The sequence below is a fragment of the Salmo trutta genome, chromosome 3 (genome assembly GCF_901001165.1).
Source record: "Salmo trutta chromosome 3, fSalTru1.1, whole genome shotgun sequence".
In the NCBI taxonomy this organism is placed as follows: domain Eukaryota; kingdom Metazoa; phylum Chordata; class Actinopteri; order Salmoniformes; family Salmonidae; genus Salmo; species Salmo trutta.
The window spans coordinates 19,873,628-19,896,862 of record NC_042959.1 but is presented as its reverse complement, the minus strand read 5'-3'; the positions used below and the strand labels follow the sequence as shown (position 1 = coordinate 19,896,862).

General features: G+C 44.0%; 1 protein-coding gene across 4 annotated transcripts in view; it reads right to left on the bottom strand.

The window, feature by feature from the left end:
- Positions 1-23,235, bottom strand: part of diaph2 (diaphanous-related formin 2) — a 706,015-nt gene that overhangs the window by 154,005 nt on the left and 528,775 nt on the right. For all 4 annotated transcript variants that reach the window (XM_029725953.1, XM_029725962.1, XM_029725944.1 and 1 more), the window contains one exon: positions 20,141-20,265. In XM_029725953.1, the coding sequence (XP_029581813.1) occupies positions 20,141-20,265 (125 nt within the window). The remainder of the gene's footprint in view (positions 1-20,140; positions 20,266-23,235) is intronic.

Genomic DNA, 23,235 nt, shown 5'->3' with positions numbered 1-23,235 from the left:
GAGATGCAGACAAGTCGAAATGTTGGACACGCCTGCTATTTTTTTTATATTTTCTACATTGTAGAATAATAGTGAAGGCATCAAAACTATGAAATAACACATACGACAATTACATTTATGGAAGCTGAAATCTATCTGCAAAATGTGTGAAGCTGATCTAACCCCCCCCCCCCCCTCAAAAAGGTAAATAGGCTCTGACAGTGGAGCATGTTGGTTGTTTAGAACCCAGTGGCTGATCTGTCATCCACTATCACCAAGATCCTATAAATTACCATATTCTATATAAAGTTTCAAGTTTTTTAGAATATGTCATTGTATGTTCCCTTCTACAAAGTGCTATGTATAAACACTGACGTGTGATGGTATGAACCAATCTGTCCAAAACACGTCATTACCTCTTCAGTCTAAATAGGATAATTTCTAATAGATCATGGTCTTGAGACATTCACCAGTGTTGGGATTTAATTACAAACCCAGGCAGTGATTTTGGGGAGAGCCGTAGGGGTAGACCTGAGACTTTGCACAGAGAAAACCAATCAACTTTGTAAAGAATCTATTAAGAAGCCTATGATTGTCTCCCAATGCCCCCCTATTCCCTTTATAGTGCACTACTTTTTACCATCATTTCATCTCTGCTCAGGCAGTAGTAGCCAGACAACCATGTAACATTATCTCTGCAGCCTGTGATTGGGTTACCACAGCTGCCCCAGCTGCAGAGCTGTCTGACGAAATCACTATTTTAGTAGTTCTTCAAAGTAGATAAGGCATACTTTCAAGACTGCTACAACTATCCATCGGGTGGTAGAGCTATACTTCCCTAACGGTCTCTATCCCTCAGTCTGTGTTGTGTACGTTCCTCTCTCATGCGGTCTGTGTGCAGAGCCGGGAAGAATAGGTGCAATGGATTCTGGTCATTGTAGTTAATTACATTTTCTGCGCTGAACTAGGTTGAATCATTGCTCCCTACAGCTTCCCACAGTTCGTTCTTGATTTGATGTCTCTCTTGCTTGATATTATTTCTCTCTAGAATAAAATAAAAAATACATTTAGGTAATTGAATGGCATGGGTAGCTGTCAATACAGAGTGAATAGAACTGAAATCTCGAGACTCCAGCTGAGGCTAGATGTTGTGCTGTTGAAACTCTGAGCCAGACAGAGTCTGAGAGACAAGAGTTACACTAAAAAGACACAGCAGGAAGAAGGTATAGGCTCTAAAGCAAAAGTGTATCGTACCCCTCAAACAAAGTCCCTGTTAGACGCTGCCTAATTTCATCAAAGTGGAACGCGCCTTGCTCTTAGAAAGAAAGGTGCTATCTAGAACCTAAAAGGGTTATTTGTCTGTCCCCATAGGAGAACCCTTTAAAGAACCCTTTTTAGTTCCAAGTAGAACCCTTTTGGTTCCAGGTAGAACACTTTTGGTTCCAGGTAGAACCCTTTTCACAGAGGGTTTTCCTATGGGTACAGCCGAAGAAGCCTTATGGAACAGTTTTTTAGAGCGGAGCAAGACAAGACAGACAACAAAAAAAGAGAGCGGGAAAAAAAGAGGAGCTCAGGAGCAAGATAACAGACACCCACAAAACCTGTCGGCCCACGCCTCACTCCACACACCGCCAACCACTCTCCTCTCCACACAGAGGTGTAATTAAACAGAACCCATATAACAGAGGAGACAATTAAAATGATTAAAGTCCAGACTTTTCACACGCTGTGTCGCCAAAGAAACTCCAACAGACTACATCAGGAGAAGATGACCAGGAGAACAAATAAAAAGGGAAAAATAAAGATGAAAGCGAAAAGCAGACGACAACACAGATGGCTAGTTTACAGATCAACAACCGGAGGACGTTGGTGGCACCTTAATTGGGGATGAGGGGCTCATGGTAATGGCTGGAGCGGAACCCGTGGAATGGTATCAAATACATCAAACACATGGTTTGATGCCATTCCATTTCCTCTGTTCCAGGCATTATTATGAGCCGTCCTCCCCTCAGCAGCCTCCACTGTCAGCAATGTTGGAGAAAGTAACGTCTAGGGGGTAAACATGTTGCTGTAGGTTTCGGACCAAGTGAAAAGACAAGCCCTGTGCTGTGGGATGGGAAATGGGACGCCAGTCCCATTTCGCAGCCTGCTCCAGATCTGTTCCACACACACTGTCTCTCATCACCTTGTCCAGAGATGAATGAGATCGCCACTGTCTTCAATCATTTTAATCACTCCATTGGAAAATGCCTCGTTCACGGCTATCATTCTGCACTGCCTCTAGGCTATTGTGCGCACAAACACCCGCACACACCCGCACACGACCCGGTTCTTTCACTCTCCGAACGCCTGAGAAATATGAGAAACGGTTAACAGATGGCTGATGATTTGCGAAAGCGTTATTAATTTTGACTCCTCTGCCCTTTCCGAGAGTGAGCCTACTTTGGAATGTAGGTTTAGCATCTGTTTTCTAATGCTTGGCAATGGGAACACACACACACACACACACACACACACACACACACACACACACACACACACACACACACACACACACACACACACACACACACACACACACACACACACACACACACACAGTTACTCTCAGCTAGGAGCAGCATGATGTAAACTTCATTGGGGAAACAATATATACTGAAAATATAACCACAACATGTACAGTGTTTGATTCCAGGTTTCATGAGCTGAAATAAAATATCATCGAAAAAAGTTCCATAGACACAAAAAGCGTATCTCTCAACAACAAGAAAAATTGCACAAATATGTTTACATCCTTGTTATTGAGCATTTTATCCTTTGCCAAGATAATCCATCAACTTGACAGGTGTGGCATATAAAGAAGCTGATTAAAGAGCATGATCATTACACAGATGCACCTTGTGCTAGGGACAATAAAAGGCCACTGAAATGTTTTGTCACACAACACAATACCACAGATGTCTCATGTTTTGAATCAGCATGCAATTGGCATGCTGACTGCAGGAATGTCCAACAGAGCTGTTGCTAGAGAATGTAATGTTCATTTCTCTACCATAAGCCGCCTCCAACGTTGTTTTAGAAAATTTGGCAGTACGTCCAACTGGCCTCACAACCGCAGACCACGTGTAACCACGCCAGCCCAGGACCACCACATCTGACCTCTTAACCTAAGGGATTGTCTGAGGATAATTTTTGTCTGTAATAGAGCCCTTTTGTGGGGAAAAACTAATTCTGATTAGCTGGGCCTTGCTCCCCAGTGGGTGGGCTCCAAATGGGTGGGCCTATGCCCTCCCAGGCAAACCTGTGGCCTCACCCCTGCCCAGTCATGTGAAATCCATCAATTAGGGCCTAATGATTTATTTCAATTGACTGATTTCCTTATATGAACTGTAACTCAGCAAAATCTTAGAAATTGTTGCATGTTGTGTTTATATTTTTGTTCAGTATAGTTACTCTGGTAGAACTTTAATAGTTAATGTTTGAACTATTTGTAGTGGCGCCTTGTACGTAGGAGTAACAGTGCAGATAGATGGATTTGACCTACTTGTATGGAAGCTATGTATGGAGAGGGCTGCGTCTCAAATGGCACCCTATTCCGTATTTAGTGCACTACTTTGACCAGGGCTCTGGTCATAGTAGTGCATTATATAGGGAATAGGGTGCCATTCGGAGCAAAGGCTATGACATGTCCCGGATGCGGCATATTCCAACCAAACATAAAAATAATGACATAGAATTCCCACAGCACACATATTGCAAAGTATCACCACCATACAGCACCTGCAGAGTCCTGAGGGACTGACAACAACCTGCATGGAGGTACAAGCTACTAGAATGTGGCTTTATTGAATGCTGCTGTGTGTAAGAGACGTTGCTGGTGCATCGAGTGTTGGAGTGACAGCGAGAGCCGCCGTGTCTCTCTGGTCATGTCCCTGCCTCGCAGTCACACCCCTTGATGTGATGCGTTTCGCACCTGTGGCGTGTGACATCAGGCCGCAGCCGGCCGGCGTCCCCTCCCTGTCAACCGCCTTGTTGAAAGCTAATTAAAGCGGGAGTTTGACAAAGCGTACAATGTTTTTAAGGGAACCGGCATTGAGCCTTGTTTTCTAAGATGGCCGCCAACATTGACAGGCCTGTTGGAGGAGGGAGGAACCTAGCACCATAGGTGTGTGAGAAATGAGGTGTGTGTGTGTTAAGAGAATGCAAGAGGGGGGGAAGAGGGAGAGAGCGAAAGACGGAGACAAAGAATGGGGAGAGCTAAAAAGGAGGAACAAATTCATGTAATTTCTAATACATCTGCATTGTACATGCTCCTCTCTTTCTCTCTCAATACCCTGGATATAAAAATAGGACCAAAACACCTGTCTGTGTCCTGAGGTCCCCACCAACGCTCTTAGACACTAGGTTGGGAAGGGGGGGCAGAAAGCCAGGGGATCAACTATAAGTCTCCATATCCAGAACGTCAATTCAAGGTCATTGTCGGCCAAGGCAGCCGCACCGCCTCACCGCCTCACACATGCCCTGTTCCTGTCAAATGACAGGGCTTAGGCTGGCTGTCGGGTGTGTGTGTTTGTTAAGGACAGCCCGTTGTTGTGCTGTTGCTGCAAGCTGCAGCATCCGCCGCTGCAGCCTGCGGGGCCATCTCCACAGCCCGGGCAAAACCATGCTCATCTCATGTAATTATGTTTATGGAGGAGCCTGGGTCAACACAGCACCACGAGCCCATCTGGAGGTCACAACTCTTCACCACTGCCTTTAATTGAGGGCTAATCGTCAATTGAATTCAGCCAGGAAGACTATTGCTCTGAAGATCACCATTACACTTTATTTCAATACCGTGAATCTGTAACCAGGCTTCTGTTATAACAGAGGTTTCATTCACAATGCAGTACTAAACATAGAAACACAAACAAAACCAGAGGAGAAAACTATTCAGTGTTGCTCTGATTGTAGCTGTGATAACACTGTTGAAGAAGATCACGACCACCACCATCTATGCAAGTCCGTCCTGCCCACTCTGGAGAGATGTATTGTGCTTGGCACTGTGCACTAAGTAACTATAAGACCAGCCGCATCGATGCCTGTGTAGAATACGATATAAAGCAATAACAAATTCGAGGCAAGCAGTAACTGTGATTGTCCTAAACCTATCGAGCGACACGAGGGAACAGGAGCAGTTGCATTGATCACAGGCTAATGATAGAGCAGACAATTATTGCCCTAGCGTATTTATAGACCCAGGGAGAAAGGTTCAGAGAGACACACTAAAAAGTTGCCCTCCTATTCCTGTTTGTTTGGCCAGTTCAGTTCAATCACCTTACTTAGAGTCGAAGTGTTCACAATACAAAGGCCCTCCGAACCAAAGGGGTAGGGAAATGTCACAAAGCAGGATAAATGAGTCAGCTAGCTAACCTTCGTAAGTATTATAAAAAACCTTTGAATTAAAATAATTCATGATAAAAGATAAGCTTGAAATGGGCTTGGTGCAACTGACTCGATACTCCTAACAATCCATAATCAAATTTCACTTTCCTAATCAACCAAACAATCAAGAGCTATAGCTCAGTGTTTATTAAAGTTATTGATTCCGGTTTGTAATAAACCTCTCCAGAATGGTGAACTGAATGCTAAGATGTCTCTCTACCCTGGGGTGAGCATCTACAACACTGTACCAGGTGTTTGTGGTTTGTGACAAGACAACAAATAAGACAACTGACCTTTACTGAGATTGATTTGAGATTGGGTGACGTTTTGATGACGTTAAGCTCTTCCTACCACAATTAATGACGGCCAATCAAAACTATCTAGATATCAAGAATGACATAGCAAATATAGCAATAGCAAATATAGCAATAAGTCAGCTTTACCGTACAAACACGTTGATGACAAGGACAGGGACGTGGGACTTAAGGGTACCTGTGCACAACATGTCACTGGGTTAAAGAATGATACTTTTCACCTGATATACTGTGTCAGTACTGACAACTCTGTCTTGGGGGTTGACTGACAGTGGAAAAACAACTAAGCCATTTGAAATGCGTAGGCAAGAAAACAAAGGTTGTCAGAGAGAAAGAGAGCTGGTGGGGGGGTGGAGGAGAGGGGGAGGAAAAAGTTCTCCCTCTCCATGAGTCTGTCCTGAAGACATACCATCGCGCTGCCTTCTCCCACGGCGGCACACTCTGACAGGATAAGGCGGCGGGGACTGCCTCCTGTTGCCGCTTTCCTCCCTCTGCGTGATTGATGAGCCTCATTTTGCCAATTAATGGAAGACACCCCCGTTGATTACCATCAGATTGCCGTTTGTAACTGTTAGTGTTCCTGGCTGTCACAGATTCATTTTAATTAGAAAGCTCAATTTTGATCTGACTTTTTTTTTTTGTCATCTCTCGCGTCGACTTTGATAAGCCGGGGCTCTGAGCGTACTGTATGTAACCTGGGTGTCATTCAGCAGGGTTCCGTTTGGGGAACGATGCAGTTAGAAAAGTCATGAAATCCTTGACTCTACATGTCAGATAGCGGCGTCTGTTGTAGCTACATAATACCTTTCTATCTGAATGTCTCACAATATGCCCTACTGAATGCACTTGGCTTGGCTTTGGCTCGGTTGTCTCTGCTCTTTCATAATTGCATTTATCCAAAGGCGCGCTAAGACAGTTGAAGACCAAATCCTGTCTTAGGAGTCAAGTCTGAAGTCGACAATATATCTCAAAATCAATTAGTAACTTGGTGGTAATTAGTAGACTTGATTTGCATAATGAACCTCCTAATTGGTTTAAAGCATGCAAACGCACTCAATAAATCTGGCTAATAGTATGCCAATGCACATATATGAATGGGCAGGAAGGGAGACGACAACCCGAAGCCATATGTGGATTGTGGAGACACTGATCCTACAGCGCTGTCAGGATCAGAGGACTGAGAGTCACGGATAGCAGTAGAACGTTAGGCTACAACTGGCTATAACGGAGCCAAGGCAGAAATCAGAACAGGCTAGTATTCCCTAGACACTGTCAGCAGGAAAATAATAACAAACATATGTGGGGAAATGTTTGGGTATTCATTCGATTTACATTTTACAGCAGGCTTTCATCTAGACAGCTACAGGGACACGACTAATGATACGCAGGGCCTTTTAATCAAGGATCCCTGCCCAGTGGTACTTATTTGCAATAAAGCACAATAAATGGCGCCACTAGTGAATATATCGCTGTCTGCCGTGGAATAAATGTTCAGCCATCACCTCAGTATATCACCCACCAGCGTTAAGTACACTTCCACTTCTCATTTTACACATAACCTGTGCATCAGCAGAGGTATTAGCTGGTTATCATTATTTCCGGAAGTGAGTTGTAACAATGCATAATGACATGTTAAAGTTACACTGCCATTCAACGTGCCATTTGTTTATCGTCAGTTTCCTGAGACACATTCCCAGCCGTTAAACCTAGCATACATCTCAAATTCTCAACTGACGGGGTGTCATGTGCTGAAACAAACAGTAAAAAACAATGTCTCTCTTCAAGAAGACAAACACTGCCAATCGAGGTTTCCCCTCCCCATTGGCATTTGATAGAATAATTTGCCTACAATGGTGCCAATTCAATAGAGAGGGGGTACGGAATTTCATTAAAACATCAAATGAAAGTGAAATTATGAGGCAAGACGGTGGGAGAGTGAGAAGGCTGAGAGCGAGAGAGACAGAGAGAGAGAAAGAGATGAGTTAGTGTCTCTACATAAGGATTAGTACTGCAGCAACAAGTGCTGAGGGGCTTTGCATCAAACCCAGGAGCCCATGACAAATGGGTCCGACTGTGCTCTGTCTATTGCCCAGCGTGAAGACCTTTTGGGGGTGGGGGGTAATGAGGTGCAGACTGGAGCCGGCTGGCTACTTGGTATCAGGTAATGTGTAAATACAAAATATAGTCAGGTACTAAAATACAACTTATCTAGTTCAACCCTTGACCATGTAGGACAGACATGCATTTCCAATCCCGCTCGACGACATCCAGCTGTTTGTGTGAGGGCATCCTAGGACATGGTAGGGCCATACGGGACGGGATCCCTATGGAGAAGCGCCAGGCTTGGAGGTCTATCCCTCCGGGACCCCCGACTGGCAGGCAGGGAACTGAGGCTTGATCAGAGGGAATATGACAGGGGAGTCACCCAGGAGGAAGGAGAGGTTAAACCTGGGTCAGTCTACTGGAGCCTTACCCCCCACCCCTTTCTCTGGCTCTCCATCCATCCCTAGGGAGCCAGAAGGCCAGGCAGCCTGTCAGCTAACTCTACTGACTAATGGACCTGCCACATCAGCCCCGGTGTCGCAGCCTAACAAGACACTGATTGGAGAATTTCTGGGGAATTCACTCGCATAATGACACGGCACATTGAGACGTCCTGGTGTCTGGGGCCGTGAAGGCAGGCAGCTAACAAGGAGACTCATCTAAGGAGTGACAAAATAGGGTTGGCTGTTGATAATAAGAGAAACATGTGTCCTCTATGTGAATGTGTCAGTTCGGTTGGAGTGGAATACACTGTGGACGTGTGTGTGTGTAATGTGTGATATGTGTGTGTGATATGTGATGTGTGTGTGTGGTGTGTGTGTGAGTGAATGAACTTCACCCATCCACCTACGGAAACTAAGAAAGTAACTTAGAAAGACTAGAAAAACAGTTCTTAGAAAAACATCAGTATCTGAGTGAGTTTCCTATAACACTGAGATTAATTGCATTGATCCTGACAATAAAATAGTAACATTGTTTTATGGGTCTTGGTAGAACTATGAGTATGATCGCTACAGATGCTTTTTGTTTAAAGTTCAAAGTGCATTTGTGATTTGTGTAGAATATACTTTATGTCCAAATGTACATTTTATCAACTCAATGTGTGGCTGAGTTCAGTTCTAAACTCTAAACCACTCCCAGCGAAAGAATTAAGACACCGTTACATTCATTCATTATCAATGGGAAGTAATGTTGTGTTAAATACCATTCTCATCACTACAATACAAATACAGCCGTCATCTCCCCAATTCATGGGAAGTTTATTGTTGGGTGGCATTGTTATTCAAAATGGGATTTGAAGAAGCAGTCATCGAGCTTCCCTTCTCTCATTCAGACACGTACTCTCCACCAAGCCACACATCAATGCAATCCAAGATAATTGTTATATTAGCATTCTGAAAAATCATAGCACACAAAACACATGGCCTTGGATGCCATTTCCAAGGAAACATTGGTGGACGACAGCAACATAATCACACGCGCAAGCTAATCCGTTTAGTGTTTCCCTGCCCCTCTTTATGACGATCATTATTAGAATGCAATTATTCTTGCCATTTTTGGCAAATGTTGTTCATTCGATCTACACTTACTTATTAAAGCGTATTATGTAACTTTTTGGGTGACCCGACCAAATGTACATAGAAAAGTGAGTTATAGTTATGTAATTCTCATTGAAAGCAGGTCGAAGAAGCGGTAGATCTGTTCTATATGCACTATTTCTATGCCTCCCGTTCTTAAGTTTTGTTTTTGCTTTTTTGACATTCAGTTTAGTACACCAGCTTCAAACAGCTGAAAATACAATATGTTTGGTTATGGAAAACATATTTCACAGCAGTTTAGATGGTAAAATGATTCTCGACACTATAATTGCTTGTTTTGTCACATACTATGAAATTAGGCAAACTATTAGAATTTTAACAACCAGGAAATGGCGGAGCGATTTCTGCATAATGTACCTTTTAAAGTTGCTTAATTAAAATCGTAACGTCTCCTGTGAAACAGCAAGATGGCTGCCTCTATAGTGTCTATGTTGAGACAACACCAAGTACAGACACTTGCCTACCAGTAACCGGATAGCCACAGAGGGGTAACGAGATATGTTTTTTATTTTTGTTAACTGTCATTTTCCCCCACTCTTCTAATTATTTACTTTGGTTTGAGTTTCTGCTTAATTAAAAAGCTCCAGCGCTTATCTGTGCTGCAAGTAAGAATTAATTGGCCACAACATTTACAGTGAATTTCATTAATAAAGGAGAGTGCTTACAGAAAGAGCACGATGGTGAGGTAAACATTGAACTGAAAATGCCACCACAATCTGTTGACCTGGTTTCCTTCTATGAGGAAGTACAAACGTCAACAAATTAGCCGGATTATAAGGGCATATTACATTTTGGTAATGAAACACATTAGATCTAATTATCATCCATAATGGCAAAGGTATATTTGTCAAGTTTCCATCTCGACAGCGTAGCTAAATCTTTACAGGTGACTTACCCATGAGGTAATTTAATACCAGTCATCCTTTGTTTACAAATTAGTACGAATTTAAGCAACAACATCATCTTAGTTATAAAAGTGAGTATAGCTCCCAGTTAATCAATAGCACTCTTAGTTATAAAAGGAAATGCAGCTAGCAGTGGTACATTAGACTGTAAGTGTCAACTGTTAATAATACAGAATGACCACTGGTATTGTCTACTCTGAAAACCCAAAGACTCATTTGGCATTGAATTTAACTGAATTATTCCATTACAATACTGTTAGTGGTCCTCTTGGTTTGAAGCGGTAAAGTCCTGAGTCTGTGCCCTGATTGCACTACTGTATATTGACTGACCCCCCCTACCAAACAAACGTATAACGTCCTTTCACACTGACACGCTGCTGAACAACAGAGGGTGCTACCTGCGTAAATGCATCTGTCAATGCACAAGTCATGTGGGTGGTATGACAGTGTTGCCCTGGGGCAAGGGGAGAGGGAATCTGTGTTTGTGTGTGTGAGTGTGTGTGTGTGTGGGCTGAGTCTGTCTGGGGTTACTGAGTTAATGTTACACAGTCACACAATGTGTATGGCGTTGTGTGGGCGAGCGGTTTTCTGATGTCAACGTTGTGAACAGAGAGCCCCATGGTGGCATTGAAATTGCCATTTTACTGTATCTATGGAAATTTGAATGCACAGAGATACCGTGACGAGATCCTGAGGCCCATTGTCTTTCCCTTCATCCGCCGCCATCACTACGTTTCAGCATGATAACACACACCCCCATGTCGCAAGGATCTGTACACAATTCCTGGAAGCTGAAAATGTCCCAGTTCTTCCATGGCCTGCATACTCACCAGACATGTCACCCATTGAGCATGTTTGGGATGCTCTGGATTGACGTGTATGACAGCATGTTGCAGTTTCTGCCAATATCCAGCAACTTTGTACAGCCATTGAAGAGGAGTGGGACAACATTCCACAGGCCACAATCAACAGCCTGACCAACTCTATGCGAAGTGTCGCACCAGATACTAACTGATTTTCTGATCCACGCCCCTATATTTGTATTTTAAGGTACACTACCGGTCAAAAGTTTTAGAACACCTAATCATTCAAGGGTTTTTCTTTATTTTTAATATGTTATACATTGTAGAATAATAGTGAAGACATCAAAACTATGAAATAACACATGGAATCATGTACTAAACAAAAAAGTGTTAAATCTAAATATATTTTATATTTGAGATTCTTTAAATAGCCACCCTTTGTCTTGATGACATCTTTGCACACTCCTGGCATCCTCTAAACCAGCTTCATGAGGTAGTCACCTGGAATGCATTTCAATTAACAGGTGTGCCTTCTTAAGTTCATTTGTAGAATGTCTTTCCTTCTTAATGTGTTTGAGCCAATCAGTTGTGTTGTGACAAGGTAGGGGGGTATACAGAAGATAGTCTTTTACCAAATAGGGCTAAGTCCATATTATGGCAAGAACAGAGCAAGGAAGCAAAGAAAAACAACAGTCCATCATTACTTAAGGTCAGTCAATACGGAACATTTCAAGAACTTTGAAAGTTTCTTCAAGTGCAGTCGCAAGAACCATCAAGCGCTAAGATGAAACTGGCTCTCATGAGGACTGTCAAAGGAAAGGAAGACCCAGAGTTACCTCTGCTGCAGAGGATAAGTTCATTAGAGTTACCAGCCTCAGAAATTGCAGCCCAAATAAATGCTTTACAGAGTTCAAGTAACAGACATCTCAACATTAACTGTTCAGAGGAGAGTGTGTGAATCAGGCCTTCATGGGCAAATTGCAGCAAAGAAACCACTGCTAAAGGACACCAATAAGAAGAAGAGACTTGCTTTGGCCATGAAGCACGAGCAATGGACATTAGACCAGTGGAAAGTTGTCCTTTGGTCTGGAGTCCAAATTGGAGACTTTTGGTTCCAACCGCTGTGCCTTTGTGAGACGTGGTGTGGGTGAACGGATGATCTCCGCATGTGTATTTCCCACCGTGAAGCATGGAGGAGGAGGTGTGATGGTGTGGGGGTGCTTTACTGGTGATATTGTCTGTGATTTATTTAGAATTCAAGGCACACTTAACCAGCATGGCTACCACAGAATTCTGCAGCGATATGCCATCCCATCCGGTTTGGGTTTAGTGGGACTATCATTTGTTTTTCAACAGGACAGTGTCCCAACACACCTTCAGGCTGTGTAAGGGCTATTTGACCAAGAAGGAGAGTGATGGAGTGCTGCATCAGATGACCTAACCTACACAATCCCCCGACCTGAAACCAAATTGAGATGGTTTGGGATGAGTTGGACCGCAGAGTAAAGGAAAAGCAGCCACCAAGTGCTCAGAATATGTGGGAACTCCATCAAGACTGTTTGAAAAGCATTCCAGGTGAAGCTGGTTTAGAGAATGCCAAGAATGTGCAAAGCTGTCATCAAGGCAAAGGGTGGCTATTTGAAGAATCTCAAATATAAAATATATTTTGATGTCTTCACTATTATTCTACAATATATAAAATAGTAAAAATAAAGAAAAGTCCTTGAATGAGTAGGTGTTCTAAAAATGTTGACCACCGCCATCAACAAAACATAAAATGATGGAATTTCTTGTGGAATAAGGGTGTTACATCCCTCCAATCGAGTTCTAGACTTTATTTTTTGCAGTTGCATCCCTCCAATACATGGTTGTAAGTATAATGAGGGAGGTAATACATGAATTTCCTGTCTTTATAACATTCTATGATGGGAAGACAATGCAATTTAACTGTTTGCATGTTCTGCTATTTAAATCAGTTGGCAAAAACACATTAAACACTATTATACTTGTGAGGAGTTACTGTAGCCAAGAAGTGATAGTTTTAGCTGTAAACATACTTCTATACAGCGCATAGCTAATGTATTGAGTTATCGCCCCACGTGACCAGAGCACAGCTACAGGTCTTAATGTGTCAGGGGGCTTTAAAAATGACACCAGCTGATTTCAACTTCTCGGGTCCCTAGGAAGCCAAAAGGTTAAGCTAACTATCAGCTGGCTGAATTATGGAGTCGAGTACCGCGGCGGGAGATCTATTAAGACAGGGGCCGCCTATCCATCAACGCTCGGTCCGGCCTCTCATCGTCTCAGCAACCAACCTATCTCCCGTTAACATCCCAGTATCCACGGTATCCACGCTATCCACAGTCCCAATAGGCTGTCCCTTCCCCAGGGTCCTATTTCGTCATATTCACCAGTCATAGATCTGTACTGGGGGTCTGGGATCACCCAAGCCTCTCCAGTGAATTAGGGGCCCCCAGGGGCCAATGCCTCTATTCCCAGCCTTAGTGGGCTCTCCTAAATCTGATAGAGATCACTAAACTGCTGAACAAACACCCTATTCAGTCATTTGCATACATTACAGTAATGGAAGGAGAAAAATGTTTCAATAAAGCTAAATGAAGTACCTCCGCTGGGCTGTTTGTGATGCCAACAAGTATAAGGAATGGGTTCAGGCTGTCTTCTTTAGTAGATAACGACTGTAGATATGAACTGGTAAATGCAGCAGTTTGAAAGCTGACTCCGGCAAGTGAATTCATTTATTTGAGGAATTCGTTATGCCTTCCGAAAGTATTCAGACCCCTTAACTTTTTTCACATTTTGTTAGGTTATAGCCTTATTCTAAAACGTATTAAATCGTTTTTTTCCCCTCATCAATCTACGCTCAATAATCCATATTGACCAAGCAAAAACAGGTTTTTAAACATTTTTGCTAATAAAAAATAAATAAATACCACATTTACATAAATATTCAGACCCTTTACTCAGTACTTTGTTGAGGCACCTTTGGCAGCAATTACAGCCTCAAGTCTTCTTGGGTATGACGCTACAAGCTTGGCAGACCTGTATTTGGGGAGTTTCTCACATTCTTCTCTGCAGATCATCTCAAGCTCTGTCAGGTTGGATGGGGAGAATTGCTGCACAGCTATATTCAGGTCTCTCCAGAGATGTTCAATCGGGTTCAACTCCGGGATATGGCTGAGCCACTCAAGGACATTCAGAGACTTGTCCCAAAGCCACTTTCGTGTTGTATTGGCCCTGTGCTCAGGGTTGCTGTCCTGTTGGAAGGTGACCCTTCGCCCCAGTCTGAGGTCCTGAGTGCTCTGGATCAGGTTTTCATCAAGGATCTCTCTGTCCCTAGCTCCATTCATCTTTGCCTCGATCCTGACTAGTCTCCAAGTCCCTACCGCTGAAAAACATCCCCACAGCATGATGCTGCCACCACCATGCTTCACTGTGGGGATGGTGCCAGGTTTCCTCCAGATGTGACGCTTGGCATTGAAAGAGTTCAATCTTGGTTTCATCAGACCAGAGAATCTTGATTCCCATGGTCTGAGAGTCTTTAGGTGCCTTTTGGCAAACTCCACGTGGGCTGTCAGGTGCCTTTTACTGAGGAGTGGCTTCCGTCTGGTCACTCTACCATAAAGGCCTGATTGGTAGAGTGCTGCAGAGATGGTTGTCCTTCTGGAAGGTTCCCCCATCTCCACAAAGGAACTCTGGAGCTCTGTCAGTGGGACCGTCGGGTTCTTGGTCACCTCCGTGACCAAGGACCTTCTTCCCCGATTGTTCAGTTTGGCCAGGCTGCCAGCTCTAGGAAGAGTCTTGGTGATTCCAAACTTCTTCTATTTAAGAATGATGGACACCACCGTGCTCTTGGGGACCTTCAATGCCGTAGACATTTTCTGGTACCCTTCCCCAGATCTGTGCTTCAACACAATCCTGTCTCGAAGCTCTACGGACAATTCCTTCGACCTCATGGCTTGGTTTTTCCTCTGACATGCACTGTCAACAGTGGGACCTTATATAGACAGGTGTGTGCCTTTCCAAATCATGTCCAATCAATAGAATTTACCACAGGTGGACTCCACAAGTTGTAGAAACATCAAGGATGATCAATGGAAACAGGATACACCTGAGCTCAATTTCAAGTCTCATAGCAAAGGGTCTGCACACTTATGTAAAAAAGGTATTTCTGTTTTTTATTTTTAATAGAGTTAAAACATTTTTAAAAAAACTTGTTTTAGCTTTGTGGGGTATTGTGTGTTGATTGCTAAGGAAAAAAAAAAGTACATCCATTTTATAATAAGGCTGTAACGTAACAAAATGTGGAAAAAATCAAGGGGTCTGAATACTTTCCGAAGGCACAACATATATAGACATTCTAATTTAAATTGCAAGAAGTGAAATTGAGTTCTATCTCATAAAAGCCATCACAAAGCCACCTTCAATTAATTAGAAACATTTAACATAATTGTATTCATTATAAAAACCTGAAGAGGTAATTAAAGTTGTGCTGTTTTAAGACATTTATTGTTACCTTTTAAAACCTAACTAGGAAACAACTAGTCTGGCTGATGGGCAACCCACGTGACTACACAGTGAGCTGTGCGTCAAGGACGTGGAGAGGCTGGTATTAGCAAGGCTAGGCAACACCTGCAAGTCTTCGAAAAAAGGCCAAAGAGACTCTGTCAAACACAAGCACACACACACACACATATACGCACAAACACGCACACACACGCACTTCCTCATTCATCAATGTGCTCTACAGTGAAAACTTTTTACAGGGTTGCTCAACCATCAAATGCATGACTTTAGATGATGCTTCGTTGTTGTTGTTTCATCTGTCATGTTTCAAGGCATCAGCGTCCTTTAATCCCAGTAGGAAGTTTAAAAAGGTATGTCAGACTTATCTTTACAAAAGGAAATGTCAAACCAAAAACATATGGCAGGGAATATTTCAAACTGTCAGTTTCACACACCCTAAACTGTGTTACACCGATTACGGTTATCTAAGCCAAAGGCAAAATAAAATATAGCACTAAAAACCTGGGAAAATCAAGCATTGTCTCTTTCATCTCTTTTTCACTTCCCTCTGTTACCTTTGGGCACAACTATAGTTCTGATATATGCACGCACACACACTCCAATACACACTCTACACACCACACATTATTATTATTTAGTTGTACTGTTTTGTGTGTGTCTCTAATATTATATACAGTATGTCTGTATGTTAATGTTTAAAATGTACGTAAATTGTAAAGTGTTCTTGTCTGTAATGTCTTCTTCGTTATGTGTCGGACCCAAGAAAGACTAGCTGTCGCCAGATCACAAATCATAATCAAAAGAGCACAGAAATAATGTTCTGCTTGTGAAAGCTTTTCACAATGCTACTGTTCACGTTAACTTTAAGGTCCAAAGAGAATAGAAGATAGTAGGATGATTCAAAACCAACTTACATCCTTTCACAGTTCAACATCATCAATCAATCAATTGTATTCATAAAGCCAAAAGTGCTTATACAGAAACCCTGCCTAAAACCCAAAACAGCAAGCAATGGAGCTGTAGAAGCACGAATGGTACGGAAAAAGCTGAAGGGGCGTGAATCATTCAAAACACCTGGAGAATTGTGTTCTGAGTGGATGCTACAGTACAAAGAAATTCAAGTCCGAACACACAGCATATTTTATTTAGAAAACTTGCGAATTACCCTTGATGCCTAATCATGTGAATTGATTCGAGCAGGGTCACAGAAGAGCCATGTTTACCAAACACCTTGTTATTTTGACTAGCAGATGAACTGCATTACTTCATTACCAAGAAAAAGGTCACACGCAGGTCAAACCCACTCTAGTGAGTGAGAGAAAGAGAGGTGATTGCTAATGGGGAGAGACAAAGACACAGAGAGAGGTGATTGCTAACGGGGAGAGACAAAGACACAGAGACAGGTGTTTACTAATGAGGAGAGACAGAGACAGAGACAGCATGAGAGAGGTGATTGCTAACGGGGAGAGACAAAGACACAGAGAGAGGTGATTGCTAACGGGGAGAGACAGAGACGCAGAGAGAGGTGATTGCGAGCAGGGAGATACAAAGACACAGAGAGAGGTGATTGCTAACGGGGAGAGACAGAGACACAGAGAGGGGTGTTTACTAACGGGGAGAGACAGACACAGACAGCATGAGAGAGGTCTGATAGACACCGATACGCTCTCCAGGTGTTTACTAATGAGGAGAGACAGAGACACAGACAGCCTGAGAGAAGTGATTGCGAACAGGGAGAGACAGAGACACAGAGAGAGGTGATTGCTAACGGGGAGAGACAAAGACACAGAGAGAGGTGATTGCTAACGGGGAGAGACAAAGACACAGAGAGGTGATCGCTAACAGGGAGAGACAAAGACACAGAGAGAGGTGATTGCTAACAAGGAGAGACAGAGACGCAGAGAGAGGTGATTGCTAACGGGGAGAGACAGAGACGCAGAGACAGGTGATTGCTAACGGGGAGAGACAGAGACGCAGAGACAGGTGATTGCTAACGGGGAGAGACAGAGATGCAGAGAAAGGTGATTGCTAATGGGGAGAGACAGAGACACAGAGAGAGGTGTTTACTAACGAGGAGAGACAGAGACACAGACAGCATGAGAGAAGTGATTGCGAACAGGGAGAGAGAGACACAGAGAGAGGTGATTGCAAACAGGGAGAGACAAAGACACAGAGAGAGGGGTTAACTAACGGGAAGAGACCCAGAGAGAGGTGATTGCAAACGGGGAGAGACAGAGACACAGACAGCATGAGAGAGGTGATTGTTAACGGGGAGACGCAGAGAGACGTGATTGCTATCGGGGAGAGACAGAGACACAGAGAGGGGATTGCTAACTGGGAGAGACAGAGACGCAGAGAGAGGTGATTGCTGACGGGGAGAGACAGAGACACAGAGAGAGGTGATTACTAACGGGGAGAGACAGACACAGACAGCATGAGAGAGGTCTGATAGACACCGATACACTCTCCACCTTACCACTTGAATCACCTCGACTCCCCTCATCGATCGTGGGCGCCATAAAGGGACAGTAAAACATCTTTCTGGCTTTCTATAGTAAGGTAAGAATGCCTACTCTGTCACGCGCAAAGGAGTGAGTGCAGCTGTGTCACCCTTAACCTGGCTGAACACAGAGTGGAAGGAGGTTGGAAGACTACAAAATGGAGGTAAAAAAACCATTTTTAAATGTTTGTCTTTGCTTTTTTCACAATGAGGCATTAACTAAAATTGGTTCGGCCAAATACGACTGAGGCTCCATTTCAGCTCTGATGCCAGATCAGGTGAGACGGGGAAGTGGGGCGTTTCCATTCATGGCCAGGCAGCTTCTCTCCCTCTCACTCTCTGGGGACACGATTCAGACAGTGAGGGGGAGCACTACTCCAGTATATATGCAGCTCTCCATTTCCTCTCAGTCAAGCCGACATCCTCCATGGAGCCCCAGAATCGATACAGACATCAGGGGCCCTGAGCTGCCTTTCCTCCCTGTCTTGGTTCAGAGCTGCAGGGGAGGTTTTTGCCGAAGCCTCTATTTTTTAAAGATATAAAATGTACACAGATTAAGTGCCAATCTTTGCCTAGGAGCAGATTTCTGATGTGTTAGGCAGCTATAACTCTTATGTCAGCTAAAAGCTAAAAAAAAATTGCAAGCTAACAAAGAGCTCAAATTAAGGTTAAACACTTTCTTAAAGGGATTCTCCGGAAATTGTGTGTACTTTTTAGCCAGTAGTTTTGAAAGTAGCGCTCAAGGGGTCCCTGAAACTTGAACAGATATGTGCACCACTCTGTTCTCTCTCTCTGCTCGGGTGTGGTGTGGGTGCATCATGTGCACCTTGCTAGCTGTCACACATATAGCAAGGGGCTGAAGCTCATGGTCAAATTGTTAGGGGGCTGGCCCATGTGCGGGCAAGCACAGCTTCCAGTAAAACTGTTGCTTTCAAACTAAGGATTTGCTGGCTAATTTAGGATATAAAGTAAATCTGGTCATAGATTATGCATGTATGAACTACACATTGACACATCCAGCCCAAAGCGGGAGGTTTAAAAAATACTTAGTAGCAGCTAAAGTTCCGGAACATGTCTTCAAGTGTGAGTGTTGAACATATGGAATGCCTCCTGAATTGATGAATTACCCTTGAATGATTCTTGCTTTCCCTTATTAAATGTGGTAACGCACACCTAAAGACAGGTAGCCTAGTGGTTAGAGCGCAAGGTAAAAATCTGTCGTTCTGCCCCTGAACAAGGTAAGCCATCATTGTAAATAAGAATTTGTTCTTAACTGACTTGCTTAGTTAAATAAAGGTTCCATTTAAAAAAAAACAGAGGAATGCTGTCTGTTTTAATACAAATATATTGATAGGAGGTATCATAGCCCCTAGCTATTGCCATCCGAGTTGGTTTCAACCAATGAGACTCTATATACTGTAGTGTCTGTACTGTAGGTGCCAGATTACTAGACAAACCTATTCTGCCGAGGCTCCTTCCTCCTTAAAATGGAGTCTGAGAAGTGCTCAGGCATCACTAATTTGATTCGAGAGCCGAACCGCTTGAGTTTAAGTGAAAGCACTCTGTTATCAAAACGAGAGAAGAGCCGCACAAGGTGATAGTCCACAGAAAGTCTATGTGGAGAGGCCTGTGGCTGGTTGGGAGATGAAATCAGGAGGTGGGCGATAAGTCCGCGTGGGGGAACGAGCCCTCATTAGAGACCCCGAGGGGAGGCAGTGGTGGAGCAGCGGTAAAAATAGCTCAAGGCCTGAACTCTCTCTGGGGAACGTTGGGTAGAGGAGGAGGAGATCTGATAAACATCTCACTAGTGGGAAGGCAGCCATATCCATTCCTTTAAGCCCACGGGTGCCACAAGCCACACTTATGGCCGTTAACTACTCTTTCCTGCCCGGGAGAACACAAGCACAGCACAGTCTCTCTGGTGGACAATCCACAGGCGGCAAATGGCCAAAACATGTCTACTTTCTACTTCAGCGATACGTTCATTTAAGACAATGTGAGAAATTAATAAAAAGCATGAAAAGGATATGGATAATTTTTCCACAAACTTATCCTTTTTGTCGTCCGTCTTTGGGAAGTTCTCAATGTCATTTTCTAGCCTCTGGATGTGTCTCTCCATGGTGCTGAGACTGCTCTTCAGGATCTCGGCAGAAACTGGAGAAAGATGGAGACGTCATTAATATTAATAAACAATATAAATGAAAATAATTTACACTACACTGCATATGAACTGAATCTCTCTAAATATGAATATCTCTTTGATATACACTGCTCAAAAAAATAAAGGGAACACTTAAACAACACAATGTAACTCCAAGTCAATCACACTTCTGTGAAATCAAACTGTCCACTTAGGAAGCAACACTGATTGACAATAAATGTCACATGTTGTTGTGCAAATGGAATAGACAACAGGTGGAAATTATAGGCAATTAGCAAGACACCCCCAATAAAGGAGTGGTTCTGCAGGTGGTGACCACAGACCACTTCTCAGTTCCTATGCTTCCTGGCTGATGTTTTGGTCACTTTTGAATGCTGGCGGTGCTTTCACTCTACTGGTAGCATGAGACGGAGTCTACAACCCACACAAGTGGCTCAGGTAGTGCAGCTCATCCAGGATGGCACATCAATGCGAGCTGTGGCAAGAAGGTTTGCTGTGTCTGTCAGCGTAGTGTCCAGAGCATGGAGGCGCTACCAGGAGACAGGCCAGTACATCAGGAGACGTGGAGGAGGCCGTAGGAGGGCAACAACCCAGCAGCAGGACCGCTACCTCCGCCTTTGTGCAAGGAGGAGCAGGAGGAGCACTGCCAGAGCCCTGCAAAATGACCTCCAGCAGGCCACAAATGTGCATGTGTCTGCTCAAACGGTCAGAAACAGACTCCATGAGGGTGGTATGAGGGCCCGACGTCCACAGGTGGGGGTTGTGTTTACAGCCCAACACCGTGCAGGACGTTTGGCATTTGCCAGAGAACACCAAGATTGGCCAATTCGCCACTGGCGCCATGTGCTCTTCACAGATGAAAGCAGGTTCACACTGAGCACATGTGACAGACGTGACAGAGTCTGGAGACGCCGTGGAGAACGTTCTGCTGCCTGCAACATCCTCCAGCATGACCGGTTTGGCGGTGGGTCAGTCATGGTGTGGGGTGGCATTTCTTTGGGGGGGCGCACAGCCCTCCATGTGCTCGCCAGAGGTAGCCTGACTGCCATTAGGTACCGAGATGAGATCCTCAGACCCCTTGTGAGACCATATGCTGGTGCGGTTGGCCCTGGGTTCCTTCTAATGCAAGACAATGCTAGACCTCATGTGGCTGGAGTGTGTCAGTAGTTCCTGCAAGAGGAAGGCATTGATGCTATGGACTGGCCCGCCCATTCCCCAGACCTGAATCCAATTGAGCACATCTGGGACATCATGTCTCGCTCCATCCACCAACGCCACATTGCACCACAGACTGTCCAGGAGTTGGCGGATGCTTTAGTCCAGGTCTGGGAGGAGATCCCTCAGGAGACCATCCGCCACCTCATCAGGAGCATGCCCAGGCATTGTAGGGAGGTCATACAGGCACGTGGAGGCCACACACACTACTGAGCCTCATTTTGACTTGTTTTAAGGACATTACATCAAAGTTGGATCAGCCTGTAGTGTGGTTTTCCACTTTAATTTTGAGTGTGACTCCAAATCCAGACCTCCATGGGTTGATAAATTGGATTTCCATTGATTATTTTTGTGTGATTTTGTTGTCAGCACATTCAACTAGGTAAAGAAGAAAGTATTTAAGATTATTTCATTCATTCAGATCTAGGATGTGTTATTTTAGTGTTCCCTTTATTTTTTTGAGCAGTGTAAATTGTTCCAATCAGTGTTGTTTGATGAGGATAGGCTGAGGTTAAACTAAGGTTAGGCTGAGGTTAGGATTTGATCACTCCATATATTTCTTCCTGAGTTTGATCACTCCATAATCTTGGTCTTGTCTCAGCACTACAATCTGTGTGGCCTGGAAGGCGAGTGTGTGTGTTTGATAGAGGGGCTGGAGCTCGTTAATCAGTCTGTAACCACTGTACACAAAGTTCCTTTGGACTCTTACTATTCAGATCAAACCTTTCAAGTGGGGACTTCAAAGACTTGTGAGTGTCTTAAGGGATCAGACAGGACAGGAGCGTAGTAACGTGTCATGTTAGGCCTGCAGTATGGGCTTTAGTGTTATTGATACAAACAAACTTCTATGACTCCACAGTGTGTGAACTGGTCGCAGGCAAAGATATGCGTCAATGCTCCGGCCACTGACTGATGTCAGCAAAAAAAGAAACGTCCCTTTTTCAGGACCCTGTCTTTCAAACATAATTCGTAAAAATACAAATAACTTCACAGATCTTCATTGTAAAGGGTTTAAACACTGTTTCCCATGCTTGTTCAATGAACCATAAACAATTAATGAACATGCACCTGTGGAACGGTCGTTAAGACACTAACAGCTTACAGACGGTGGGCAATTAAGGTCACAGTTATGAAAACTTAGGACACTAAAGAGGCCTTTCTATTGACTCTGAAAAACAACAAACGAAAGATGCCCAGGATCCCTGTTAATCTGTGTGAACGTGCCTTAGGCATGCTTCAAGGAGGCATGAGGACTGCAGATGTGGCCAGGGCAATAAATTGCAATGTCCGCACTGAGAGACGCTTAAGAAAGCGCTACATGGAGACAGGAAGGACAGCTGATCATCCTCGCAGTGGCAGACCACGTGTAACAACACCTGCATAGGATCGGTACATCCGAACATCACAACTGCGGGACAGGTACAGGATGGCAACAACAACTGCCCGAGTTACACCAGGAACGCACAATCCCTCCATCAGTGCTCAGACTGTCTGCAATAGGCTGAGAGAGGCAAGACTGAGGGCTCGTAGGCCTGTTGTAAGGCAGGTCCTCACCAGACATCACCGGCAACAACGTCGCCTATGGGCACAAACCCACCGTCGCTGGACCAGACAGGACTGGCAAAACGTGCTCTTCACTGACGAGTCACGGATTTGTCTCACCAGGAGTGATGGTCGGATTCGCGTTTATCGTTGAAGAAATGAGCGTTATACCGAGGCCTGTACTCTGGAGCGGGATCGATTTGGAG